The 14,354-nt window shown below is 36.5% G+C and overlaps 1 protein-coding gene across 2 annotated transcripts in view; it reads right to left on the bottom strand.

Annotated features, from left to right (window-relative positions):
- The window catches only part of PPP4R4 (protein phosphatase 4 regulatory subunit 4), a gene marked incomplete at its 5' end in the record, with an annotated part of 122,809 nt that overhangs the window by 12,069 nt on the left and 96,386 nt on the right, over window positions 1-14,354 (bottom strand). For both annotated transcript variants that reach the window (XM_081230039.1, XM_081230040.1), the window contains 6 exons: window positions 2,243-2,336; window positions 2,641-2,724; window positions 3,159-3,228; window positions 8,844-8,918; window positions 9,019-9,060; window positions 11,891-12,035. In XM_081230039.1, the coding sequence (XP_081086165.1) occupies window positions 2,243-2,336; window positions 2,641-2,724; window positions 3,159-3,228; window positions 8,844-8,918; window positions 9,019-9,060; window positions 11,891-12,035 (510 nt within the window). The remainder of the gene's footprint in view (window positions 1-2,242; window positions 2,337-2,640; window positions 2,725-3,158; window positions 3,229-8,843; window positions 8,919-9,018; window positions 9,061-11,890; window positions 12,036-14,354) is intronic.

The following is a 14,354-nucleotide window of genomic DNA, read 5'->3' as shown; positions in this document are numbered from 1 at the left end:
GAAAAACTGAAAGCATTTCCTTTAAGTTCAGGAACAAGACAAGGATGTCCACTCTTGCCACTATTATTCAACATAGTTTTGAAAGTCCTAGCCACAGCAATCAGAGAAGAAAAAGGAATAAAAGGAATCCAAACTGGAAAAGCAAAACTGTCACTGTTTGCAGATGACATGATACTATACATAGAAGCCACCAGAAAATGAGTAGAGTTTACCAATGAATTTGGTAAAGCTGCAGGATACAAAATTAATACAAAGAAATCTCTTGCATTCCTATACTCTAACAATGAAAAATCAGAAAGAGATATTAAGGAAACAATCCTATTTACCACTGCAACAAAAGAATAAATACCTAGGAATAAACCTACCTAAGGAGACAAAAGACTTGTACTCAGAAAACTATAGGATACTGATGAAAGAAATCAAAGACAACACAAACAGATGGAGAGTTATCCCATGTTCTTGGATTGGAAGAATCAATACTGTGAAAATGACTATACTACCCAAAGCAATCTACAGATTCAATGCACTCCCTATCAAATTACCAATGGCACTGTTCACAGAATTAGAACAAAAAATTTTACAATTTGTATGGAAACACAAAAGATCCTGAATAGCCAAAGCAATCTTGAGAAAGAAAAACAGAGCTGGAAGAATCAGGCTCGCTGACTTCAGACTATACTACAAAGCTACGTTCATCAAGACAGTATGGTACTGGCACAGAAACAGAAAAATAAATCATTGGAACAGGATACAAAGCCCAGAGATAAACCCACACACCTATGGTCACCTAATCCATGACAAAGGAGGCAAGAACATACAATAGAGAAAAGACCGTCTCTTCAGTAAGTGGTTCTGGGAAAACTGGACAGCTACATGTAAAAGAATAAAATTAGAACACTCCTTAACACCACACACAAAAATAAACTCAAAATGGATTAAAGACCTAAATGTAAGGCCAGACACTATAAAACTCTTAGAGGAAAACATAGGCAGAACACTCTGACATAAATCTCAGAAAGATCTTTTTTGACCCACCTCCTAGAGTATGAAAATAAAAACAAAAATAAATGAGTGGGACCTAATTAAACTTAAAAGTTTTTGCACAGCAAAGGAAACCATAATCAAAACGAAAAGACAACGCTCAGAATGGGATAAAATATTTTCAAACAAAGCAACTGACAAGGGATTAATCTCTAAAATGTATAAACAGCTCACGCAGCTCAATATCAAAAAAAAACAACCCAGTGAAAAAATGGGCAGAAGACCTAAATAGACATTTCTGCAAAGAAGACATACAGATGGCCAAGAAACACATGAAAAGGTGCTCAATGCCACTAATTATTAGCAAGATGCAAGTCAAAACTACAATGAGGTATCACCTCACACCAGTCCGAATGGTCATCATCAAAAAATCTACAAACAAAAATGCTGGAGAGGATGTGGAGAAAACGGAACCCTCCTACACTGTTGGTGGGAATGTAAATTGGTATAGCCACTATGGAGAACACTATGGAGGTCCTCAAAAAACTAAAAATAGAATTACCATATGACCCAGCAATCCAGTTCCTGGGCATATACCTGGAGAAAACCATAATTCAAAAAGATACATGCACACCAATGTTCACTGAAGCACTATTTACAACAGCCAGGACATGGAAGCAACCTAAATGTCCATCAACAGAGGAACAGATAAAGAAGATGTGGTACATATATACAAGGGAATATTACTCAGCCATAAAAAGGAACAAAATAGTGCCATTTGCAGAGGCGTGGATAGACCTAGAGACTGTCATACAGAGTGAAGTTAAGTCAGAAATAGAAAAAGGAACATTGTATAATATCACTTATAAGTGGAATCTAGAAAAATGGTACAGGTGAACTTATTTGCAAAGCAGAAATAGAGACACAGATGTAGAGAACAAACTTATGGATACCAAGGGGGAAGGAAGGTCGGGATGAATTGGGAGATTGGGATTGACATAGACACACTATTATGTATAAAATAGATAACTAACGAGAACCTACTGTATAGCACAGGGAACTCTACTCAATGCTCTGTGGTGACTTAAAGGGGAAGGAAATCTAAAAAAGAGGGGATATATGTATACGTATAACTGATTCACTTTGCTGTACAGCAGAAACTAACACAACATTGTAAAGCAACTGTACTCCAATAAAAATTAATAAAAAAATAAAATAAAATAAAAATTAAGTCAAAATGTGAGTAGCTGACAGATCGTACCCAGCACACTTGTCTAAGTTGCCATATTTTGCATGAAAGGCTTGATTATTAAAAGACTGGCTTCGAATCAATTTGGATTTCTTGATTTCTTTGCCTAGAGTAACAAGCAAAAGGAAAATGCAATTGTTTAGTTTATCAGTTCATCCTTAGCTGCCCCAATCCCATTTCCTCTCCAACTCCCACAATTTTCAGTAAAACACTGACAGGTGTAGCTTCCTTTCCTTAGCTTGACCTGACTGGTGTATCTCTTACCCCTACTGCCCATTAAGAACTACCAAAACAACTAACAGTAAAAGGCAAAAGGTGCCTTCAAATAATATATCTCATCTCATGGAGTGACTTCCCTGTAATTATTGTTTAGGAAAGGAAAAAAGGAGACACAAAAACAAGTTTCTTACTTGTGGATGGGGTGCCAGAAGAGGGTCCAGGGACAGAAATGGGGATGTTCTTGGGCAGAGTTGTTGGTGTCTTGGTGTCTCTACCTAAAACAAACTCTGATTTAAGTGCTATAATTTCCTCTGAGTTCTTATTAATCTCCATACACGTACAAGGCAATGCAGAGAATATGAATCACTATCCCTAGTGAAGCAACACTCTTTTCCAAATCTTACTTTTTATATATTTAAATATTTCAATCTTAGTTATTCAGTGATCAATTTCACAATCTTATTGCTGTTACCAAACTTCAAACTTTCCTTTGAAGGATCTGAACCTCCACATTGATCCTCACCATTTATTCACATACTCCTAAATCTATATCACAGTTAGCAGCCAATTTTTGAAAACAACTTTGATAAATGAAAGAAAGTGAAGTGATTTTTCATACTAAATTAAAAACTAAGCATGGTCTCTCAGCACGCTAGGATGCAACATCAGTTGGGTACCTTGGTGATAAAGACATGTGAAAACTACTTACGTTTCTTTTCAAAGGTTTTATCACTCATGGGCCTTCCATCATTTTGTTGCTTTTCTTTTTCTAATTGTTCCTATTAATAAAACAGTATCTTAGCATTAAAGGTAAGCATTAGATTGAGAAAACTGTTCTAATCAGAAATTACTCTAAGCTTTAGAGGTACAGATACAGTTCACAAAAATACATAACAGAAGTAATTTGTTTTTCCAAGTTAGCCTCTAAAGAAGTCACAGTTCTTTCAGATTTGTGTTTTTTTTAACATCTACAGAATTGTGCCCTTGGAGGCTTGTCAAGCTAAAACAATGAGTTTAGTATCATTGTTGTGATGAGCCATTAATTTCTACAACGTATTTACTAATTATCATCAGCAAAATGTGTTACTACTGGCCCTTTCCATTTCTGACTGATACATGGCAAAATAATGTTCTTCTTTAAAAGACTGAGAGAAAAAGAAATGATCTTTTAGATATTATTTAAATGTTCTATTGAAGTATAATACACATAGAGAAGGTGCACAAATATAAGTGTACAGCTCAATAAATTTTCCCGAAGTGAACACACCCATATAATCAGCTCCCAGACCAAGAAACAAAATGTTACCCAAACTCAAAGAGTTCTTTATCCCAACAGAATAGCCAAGAAAAATCAATAAACATATCAAGTTCTGAACAAACATGGCATAACCGACATGTACAGAACACTACAATCAACACTGGAGAACATACATTCTTTTCAAGTGCATGTAAAATAAAAAGGCAGGGCTTCCCTGGTGGCGCAGTGGTTGGGAGTCCGACTGCCGGTGCAGGGGACACGGGTTCGTGCCCCAGTCCGGGAGGATCCCACATGCCGCGAAGCGGCTGGGCCCGTGGGCTATGGCCACTGGGCCTGCGTGTCCGGGGCCTGAGCTCCGCCACGGGAGAGGCCACAACAGTGAGAGGCCCACGTACCACAAAAATAAATAAATAAATAAATAAATAAAAAGCCAGAGAAAATACACAAGATAAAAAATTTTCCACGTAGAACTGGACTGCATAAAAAACTATTAAATAAAAATTCTAAAACTGAAAATAAAACATGCAAAACTGAAAAATATCACTAAGTGAGCGTAACAGTAGTGTTACCTGCTTCATCTTTTCCTCTACTATCTCGATCATATTAATCACAGTTGTCTTGAAGTCCTTGTCTGCTAACTCTAATATCAGGATCATCTGTGGATCTTTTTCTATTCTCTGATTTTTGTCTTGGGTTTAGGTCATTAAGTCCTAAAATTTTTTAGAGTCTGCTTATTCTCTACATCTTCTACCACTGGCAATCCTGAACTCTAATCTTTGGCTTAGACTGCTGAAATAATGCAATTTGCTTTTCAGAGGATTTCCATTTAAGTTTTTAATCTCACAGCATAATTCTCTGCAGAAAAATAGACAATATAAAAAATCAGAATTTTAGAACTGACAAATAGAGTAATGGAAATTTTAAAATCAGTGGAGAGGCTCAGCAGCCAAATGCAGAGGGCAGGAAAAGAACTGGTGACACTGAAGATGGATCAACAGAAATTATTCACTCTGAGTAGCAGAGTTTAAGGAAAAAAAAAAAAAGAAAGAAAGAACAAAGCCTTATGGACCTGTGGGATAATATCAAAAGATTTAACATAACATATGTGCAATTGGAGACCCAGAGGTATAAGAGTGAGGAACTGGGACAGAACATATATTGAAATAAATAATGGCTCAAACCTTCCCAAATTTGGGAAATGATACTCATTTACAGATTCAGGAAGCTCAGCAAATCCAAGACAGAACAAATTTGAAGCTAATCATGCCTAAAAACATCACAAGCAAACTGCTAAAGACAAAAAAGAAAAGAAAAAATCTTGGAAGTAGCCAGAGACAAACAACATTATATAGAGAAGAAGAATAATTCAAATGAGAACAGATATTTTATCAGATGCTATGGAGACCACAACACAGACAGAAACACTTCTTAAAGTACAGTATAAAAAAGGCTGTAAACCCAGAATTCTGTATCCAATAAAAATATCCTTTAGAGAGAACGGCACAAATAAGACATTTTAGATAAAGGAAAACGAAGATAATTTGTTACAAAATACTTGCACTCTGAGAACTTCCAAAGAAAGTTCTTCAGGCTGAAGGGAAAAAATAAGAGGGAAATTTGGGTCCTAAGCCATGAATGAAGAGCACTGGAAATGGTAAACATCTGAGTAAACACACAGGTTTACTCTCTTAAGTTCTTCAAGATACATATGACAACTTAAAGCAAAAATTATCACACTGACTGGTGGGGTTTTCAGTGCAGATGTAATTCACATGACAAGTGTAACATAAAGAACAGTATGGAGCAGGTAAAGGGTTCTGTATCTCTGTTAAATAAAGTGGTACAATATTAACAATAAGAAGACTATAAAAGGTTAGGTATGTCTGCTGTAATCTCTAGAGAAAACACCAAAAAAGCAATTCAAAAAAAAGGGGGGGGTGGGCGAAGAGACAGAGAGAAACACCAATCACTAAGATAAAAATATAAAAAGGGGGCTTCCCTGGTGGCACAGTGCTTGAGAGTCCGCCTGCCAATACAGGGGACGCAGGTTCATGCCCCTGTCTGGGAAGATCCCACATGCCGTGGAGCGGCTGGGCCTGTGAGCCATGGCCGCTGAGCCTGCACGTCTGGAGCCTGTGCTCCGCAGCGAGAGGCCACAGCAGTGAGAGGCCCACGTACCGCAAAAAAAAATAAAAATAATAAAAATAAATAAATAAATATATAGATATATAGATATATATATATAGATATATATATATATATATAAGGGGTTATCACCATAGATTCTATATACATTAGAAGGATAATATAAGAATATTATAAACAACATATGCCAACAAATTTGACAGCTTAGATGACACGGACAAATTGGCGGGGGGGGGGAGCAACTTACCAAATTGACAAAAAAGAAAGAAAATCTGAAAAGCTTTATAGCTATTAAAGTAATTGAATGAATTAACAAAATCCTTCCAAAATGAAAACTTTGAGTCTTGATAGTTTCACTAGTGAATTCTATCAAACACTCAAGGAAAAAAAAAACAATTTTATACAAAATTTGTCAGAAAATAGAGGAAGTGGTAATACTATCCATCTCATTTTATGAGGCCAGAATAACTCTAATACCAAATTTAAAAGACTCAAGAAATGTCCCCCAAAATTATAAACCAGTTCCTACTATGAATTTATGAATACAAAGGCAAAATTCCTTTAAATAAATTAGCCAAGCATCCAACAGCAGAGAAAAGGACAATATATCATCACCAAATAGAGTTTATTCCCAAAATATAAAATCGGTTTACCATTTGAAAAATCAATGTAACTTAGTGTTTTAACACAATGAAAGTAGAAAAACAAATACCATTTCAGGAAATGCAGAAACAGCATCTGGCAAAATTTAACAATCATTCATAAAAACTCTCAGCAGACTAGGAATAGAAGCGATAATGGGCATCTATATAAAACCTATTGGTAACACCATACCTAATGATGAAAGATTGAACTGATCCCCTTAAGATCAGTAAAAAGACAAAGATGCCTACTTGCATCACTTTTATTAGTCAGAGGTCTCTTATTATACTGGAGGTCCTGGACCTTTTAATATGACAAAAAGAAAGAAATAAAAGGCACAAACACTGAACAGGAAGAAGTAATCCTACTGTACTAAAAGATGACATAATGGCTCAGGTAGACTGTCCTATTAAATCTAAAAACCAACTTCTACAACAAATAAGCAAACTTAGCACATTTTCAAAATACAAGGTTAATATACAAAAATCAATAGTATTCTTAAACTCCAGCAACAAAAAACTGGAAAGTAAAACTTTAAATTACAATTCCATTTACAATGCCAAGACACGTAATATACTAGAAATAAATCTAACAGAAGACTGCCTTGAACTCTACACTTAACTCTACCAAAACTAAGAAGACTAAATAAATGAAGCGGTAGACAATGTTCATGGATTGGAAGACTTATATTGTTAAGATGGCAATTCTCCAAATTGACCTACAGATCAATGCTACTTAACACAATCCTAACTAAAATTCCAGCAGGCTTTTTATATAAATTGATAAACTGATTCTAAACATTGTATCAAGATGAAAGTAAAAAGTTGGAAAAGCTACCCTACCTGATTTTAAGAATTACTAGAAAGTTATAGCGATCAAGATAGTTTGGAATTGCCAAAAAGATAAACCTATAAATCACTGCAACAGAATGGAAGTCAAGAAACAGACATATGTATGTATGGACAATTGATTTTTTTTAAAAAGATGCTAAGGCAATTCAATGGGGAAAGTAAAGTTTTCAATAAATGGCATTAGAATAATTGCTCATTGAGATGGAAAAAATAAACATATATAAAAATTAACTTGAAATGAATCATAGACCTAAATGTAAAACCTAAAACTAAAATTCCTAGAAGAAAACATAGGAAAAAGTCTTTATAATTTGGGGATAGACAAAAGATTCTTAGAACAAAAAAGCATGAACTATGCTAAAAGAAAAAAGGATAAGTTGGACTTCATCAAAATTAAAAACTTCTTCTCTTCCAAAGACACCATTAAGTACAGACTCCAAGAAAATATTCATAAAATGTATCTCTGACAAAGGAGTTGTATTCAGAGTTTATAAAGAACTCTCACAACTCAATAAGAAGATAAACAAAAATCACTTTAAAATCTGAAAAGAGACTTCATCAACTAAGATATAAGGATGGCCAATACACAAAGGAAAAGATGCTCAGCCTCCTTAGGCATCAGGGATAAGCAATTTGAGATAACATTACATACCCACCCTCTCGAGCATTAGAGAGGATATGGGGTAACTGAAGCTCTCCACCACAACCAGTGGGAATGTAAAATGGCACAGGCACTTTGTAAAACAGTCTTTGTTTTTAAGTTAAGTGTAGTTTACCATATGATCCAGCCATTCCATTCCTAAGTTATTTCCCCAAGAGAAATGAAAAACTTATGTCCACTCAAAGACTTCTTTACTAATGTTCCCAAGCTAGAAGTAACCCAAATGTCCGTTAAGACATGGATAAACACGTTGTGGTATATCCACAGTATGGACTACTACTCAGAGATAAAAAGGAATGACCTCTTTATATGCACAAAAACATGGATGAATCTCAAAGTAATCATGCTGATGGAAAGAAGCATGACCCAAAAAGGTACTAACATATGATTCAATTTATATAAATTCTAAAAAATGCAAACTAATTTACAGTGACAGAAACTAGATTAGTGGTTGCTAGGGACTAGAGTAGAAGATGCGAATCACTAAGGGGGCACAAGGACATTTTTGAAGGAATGGCAACGTTTGGTATTTTATATTCTGGTTTCATGGATATGTCTATATGTCAAAATTCACGAAATTGCACACTTTAAGTATTTGCAGTTAATCATAAGTCAATTATACTTCAATAAGGTAGTTTTTTTTTAAAAAGGCTCTCAAATGTAGTTTTCCTTACAATTCATAAAAGAACATATTTCAAAAGGTCAGGATTCTTCTTCAGTCATTTAGGGAAAATAAAAGTAGCATGAAACTAAAAGAAATTATTGATTAGATTTAATAACAAAGCACAGTTAATACTGGTCAGAAAAGAGTACGTGTGTGTGCGTGTGAAAACATACCATTTCCAAAAGAAGTAGCTCTTCTCTTTCTTTCTCTTGATCCAACAAATCTTTTTCATAAAATTTTTTCTGAAACTAAGTTTAAAGTTTAAAATGAAATTGTGCAACATTAATGATGAGTCTCTGCCAATTTTTAAATATTCCTTTCAACATAAGGTAAAGAGAGTGTACTCACAGCGTCCATGGACATTTCCATTCTGTCCAACTCTAATACAGTCTGCAAAGAAAATGTTTTAAATTATTCAACAGTAATTAAATTAAATCATTTCTCAGAAAGACTCCTTTTCCAGAGGGAGGATCAAAGAAGAGACTTCTCCACTATGTGAAAGGCTAAATTAGAAAGTCTCTAAAGTTCTTCCCAACTCTATGTTGTGTTTTTAATCAACCTCTATATATTAACACCAGGATCCACTTAAACTTTTAAAAGTTTTTCAACTTAAGAAAAGCAAGTGTAGAGTTTCCCTGGTGGCGCAGTAGTTAAGAATCCACCTGCCAATGCATGGGCCACAGGTTCGAGCCCTGGGCTGAGATCCCACATGCCGCGGAGCAACTAAGCCCGTGCGCCACAACTACTGAGCCTGCACTCTAGAGCCCGCGAGCCCCAACTACTGAAGCCCGCGTGCCTAGAGCCCGTGTTCGGCAACAAGAGAAGCTACCGCAATGAGAAGCCTGCACACCGCAACAGAGTAGCCCCCGCTCACCGCAACTAGAGAAAGCCCGCGCACAGCAACAAAGACCCAACTCAGCCAAAAATAAATAAATTAATTAATTTTAAAAAAAGAAAAGCAAGAGTAGAGGATTATTTTAAATACTAAACACATGCAATTTAGTTTCTAATAAATTCCTGTGCCACTCTTTTCTGAATCTTCAGAAATACAATATAATTTTTGAATTTTTAAAAAAAACTTTTAGCTAAATATATACAAAGCTAGGTATCATTGGGCTTAATATCCTTAGTTCCTTGCCACAGAAACTTTTGATTATTATGACATTTTAACCAATAGAAAAAAACTTTACTCTGAAAGCATTCTCTTAATTTACTATTTGTCTTTTCAGAATACATTGGTCTGAAATAAATTCTTTCAATCAAACAATGGCCCATCTAATCCAGGGTTCTGTCTCTGATAGAGGACAGTACTTTTTTACAGGAGTAACTCTGATGGCCAGGATAAAGTACATTTATTCATATGCCCAAAGCTATCCATTGCAAACATAATATTTATTTGTAGTTTTATTTTTATGCTGACATTTATGAAAATGTTATAATTTATGGCATGAAATAGCCCTTTTAAATGAAATTACTTTTCATCTTAAAAAACTGACTAAACTATTTCATTTTTATCCCAAAGCTTTGAATAGCTTCCTGAGAGGTTCCCATACCAATACATCAGTTTGATAAACATTATACTATAGAATTTTCATGGGACAGACTGACTTCCTCATGTGACACGTTCTTAAAATAAGGGCTGTACTACAGAATACTCCATTGAAAGTTAATAATCTATCAATTTAATTATATCATTTTTCCCCTATTTATAGGGTTAACTTGAGTTACCTCTTCAGTTAATAAATTCTCTCAAAAAAGTAAGTAACTGTCTCACGTCTACTCTTTTGAAAGTTAACTCCATTGCTTATACTTCTGTAATTAAATGGTAAAGACAGAAACAAATGTTATGTGTATCTATGTTTTTAGATTTAGATGCACGTCCAGACTCTAGGTATTTCTGATTATTTCAGTTAATGAAAGAAGAATTTACATTTCAGTAAAATAAAATTATACTAATTAAATACTAAGTTATCAAATCACTTTATTAAAAAGTTCCTGGGGCTTCCCTGGTGGCGCAGTGGTTGGGAGTCTGCCTGCCGATGCAGGGGACGCGGGTTCGTGCCCCGGTCTGAGAGGATCCCACATGCCACGGAGCGGCTGGGCCCGTGAGCCAAGGCCGCTGAGCCTGCACGTCCGGAGCCTGTGCTCCGCAACGGGAGAGGCCACAACAGTGAGAGGTCTGCATACCGCAAAAAAAAAAAAGTTCCTTATGCAACATCTGGCAATGATCTCTAGGGAAAAAAAAAAAAATCAAAGGACTCTTTTTTTTTTTCCTCACCATCGACACCAACTTTTTTAAGACATTAATAAATTAACTTCTCTCACTACAAATAAATGTTCAAAAACTATGTGTCCTGAACTTCACATTCAGATTAAAGTCATGATTTTTTTCTTGAATTTTATTTTATTTATTTTTTATACAGCAGGTTCTTATTAGTCATCCATTTTATACACATCAGTGTATATACACGTCAATCCGAATCTCCCAATTCATCACCATAAAAGTAATGATTTTCATTTGAAATAACCTTATAAAAATATTAGTTATATACTCAACCAAAAGGTTTTGAAGACTATAAAGTGTTTTAAGGTTTGACTTCACTAACCCAAATGTTTACTGTGTTACTGTTCCAATATTGCCAAACAATCCATGTAAGATCCCACGCTAAAACAAAACAAACAAAACCCCGGTAAGACACAACGTTACATAATTGAAAAGCGCTAGGGATCTATATTTAGCCCTGGCTCTGCCACTTACCAAGAAGATCTTAAGCAAACACTTGAACATTTCTAGGTCTAGAGCTTCTGCAAAGTCCAACAGATCACTGAAGGCCCTTCCAGCCCTTTCAGGGCTAAGTTTCTATCAAATGTGACTTTCCCAATTATACCAACAAAGTTTTCCCAATTCTAATCACTTATAAAGAGTCTGGTGAATGAAGTACTCATTCATTATTAGCTGAACAGTATTTACTGAGTACCTAAAATGTAAGCTCTCCTAGAGCTTATATCACCAGTAATAAAAGATTAATGTCTCAGTGCCCTCTAGAAGGAACTTTCATATCCAGTTGGAGCACACATCAACCAAATCAGTTACTACTAATTCTTACTACTCTAGCAGTGATAGAAATATTTTAACATATTGCTATCCCATCAAGCTAAGGTAGTGAGGCTGTGATGACACTGCAAGAAAGGCAAGTGTCGTGGCAAGAGGGATGCTTACTCTTTTCACAGTGGCCAGAACATCTTTATCTTTTTCTTGACAGAGGAGTTTTCTCACACACATTTCTAACTGTTGAAGTAGATGTTTATCTGCAGGGATCTTCAGGGTAGATTTCACTTTGGGCAACAAGTAGCAAAGTTTCATTCTGCAATAAATTGAAAGTATTAACTTGTGAGTGAATTTAATAACTAAGAATGACAGTCACATGAAATTGAAAGAAAACTTAAGCTTTAGCTAGGCTGAGAGTTAATTTCTTATGCAACAAATGTCTACGGAGGGCCTGTGATGAGCCAAGCGTTCATCATTCTGGGTGCTGAGATACCGCAGTGGAGAAAACCAACAAAATTCTCTGCTGTCATAGAGCTTACGTTCTAGTACATGGGTAGGGAGAAAGGAAAAACAAATATGTAAAATGTCTGTCAAACAGTGGTAAATGCTGCAGAGAAAAATAAAGCAGGGAAACATGATGAAGGAGTACAAGGAGGGGGATTACAAGTTCAAACCAGGTGATCAGAGAGGCTTTTAGTCAAGATTTCACTGAAAAGATGACATTTAAGCAAAGAATTAAAGTAAATTAGGGACTAAGCCTTGTGACTATCTAGAGAAAACCATTATAGTAAGAGCAGGTGCCCCGTCAGGGGAGCTTGCCTTAGAAGTTACCCCAAATTAACAAACTGGCCCAAACTGGCAAACTGGCTAGCATGGCTAGAACAGAGCAAAAACAAAATCAGCTGGAGGCCTCAGAGTGAAATAGGAGGCCAGTTCATCCGGGGCCTTGCAGGTCACGGTTTGGGGACTGGCTTTCATTTTGAGAGCAATGAGAAGCCATGGAGGGTTTTGCACAGCGGAGTGAAATGATGTGACTTAACGTTTGGAAAGTATCATCTGGCTACTGTATTGAGATTAGACTGTAGGTGGTCAAGGACAAAAGGGACACGGGGTGGCAGGGGGCTCTTTCAGTCATTCAGGCAAGAGATGATGGTGGCTTGAACCAGAGTGGCAGCAGTGAGGTGGTGGGAAGTGGTTTGATTCTGAATATATTTTACAAGCAGCAGGATGTGCTGAGGGCTTGGAAGTGGAGTGACAGAAAGGAAGTCACGGCTCTGACCTGAGCAAGTGGCAAGACGAAATAGTTATTTACTGAGACGGAGAAGACTGCAGAAGGAGCAAGTGCAGATGAGGAAGATGGGGATTAACTGGACAGATGAAGTCTGAGGAGCCTGTTAGATAGTCGATGGAAATCCTAGTGGGCAGTTGGCTCTATGAGTCTTCTGTCCAGGGTGGATGTCCGGGCTGGAGATTTGCAGTCAGGAATCTTCAGCACACAGATGATACATGTCATGAGACTGGAGAATCACCCAGGCAAGTAAGTGCAGTTTGAGAAGAAGAGATAAAAGGAGAGCATCTACAGCACCACCACAGTCTAAATGGGGCTGATAAAGAAGCAACAAGCAAACTGAAGAATTCCAGACAGGTGAAAGGAAATCCAGGAAAGTATTAAAAAAAACCAACCAACCAACCAAACAAACAAACAAACAAAAACTTCCTAGGAAAAGGTGGTGCAGGAAATGTTCTGCTTTGCTAAGCTAAAATTCTACTGCTTTGCCAGGGCTGGTTGTCTAACTTGGGGCTGCTGTCTTCATTCATTCATTCATTCATTCATTCATCTAAGAGCTCTCCAGATACTATTTTTTTATTTCTATGCCAAACCTTGAGACAACTAAGTCCCATTCCTGGAGTTCCCAGGATACCTTCTCAGCTGAGCCTTCAGTTGAGGATTCTTATACAACAAAATCTGCTTTTTATTCAACCAAAAAGTCAAAAGAAGCTCCTCCTCTAGAATTTTCATCTTACATAGCAATAATAGTCCCAAACTTATTCAGCACTCACCACGGATACTGCTAAGCATGGTAATGCTTTCTCTAATTAAGGGGTCCCAATTACCCCAGAGAGAATTGTTTTCATTTCTGGCAGCTGAATAGAAGGCTCCTTTGAAAACCAGTAGTCTTTTTCTAGCCTTGGTATTGTCTGGACTCAGTGAATTTAAATTTTAAACATTCACTTAAGGAAATACAATCAACAGTCCACACACACTTCATTCTTTATAACCCAGCAGATCTAGAAAACATACATTCAACAGAAGCTACAGGAGCCTTAGCAGTGATTTATCTCTATGAGAATCCTGGGCCCAGGAGATTATAAAGATTTAGAGATAAGGGATCACACTTTTCAGGTAAACTAAATTCTTTATGTACACTACCTCAAGTATTTATTCCTCAGAACACCCCATGAATTAGGTACCAAGGAAACTGACGCACAGAGAGGTTTTGTAAGTTGCCCAGACACATAGCTGGTGGAGAGCTGGAAATCAGCTCAGGGAATATGGCTCCAAAAACTCTCCTCCTACCCTGCTTGATCTGGCCACTCTGGCCTGTAATGGCTTTCATCCTACCTGCACATTTCT

Source organism: Mesoplodon bidens, assembly GCF_964165515.1.
Source record: "Mesoplodon bidens genome assembly, chromosome: 3".
NCBI lineage: Eukaryota > Metazoa > Chordata > Mammalia > Artiodactyla > Ziphiidae > Mesoplodon > Mesoplodon bidens.
This window is presented reverse-complemented; position numbering and strand designations above follow the sequence as displayed.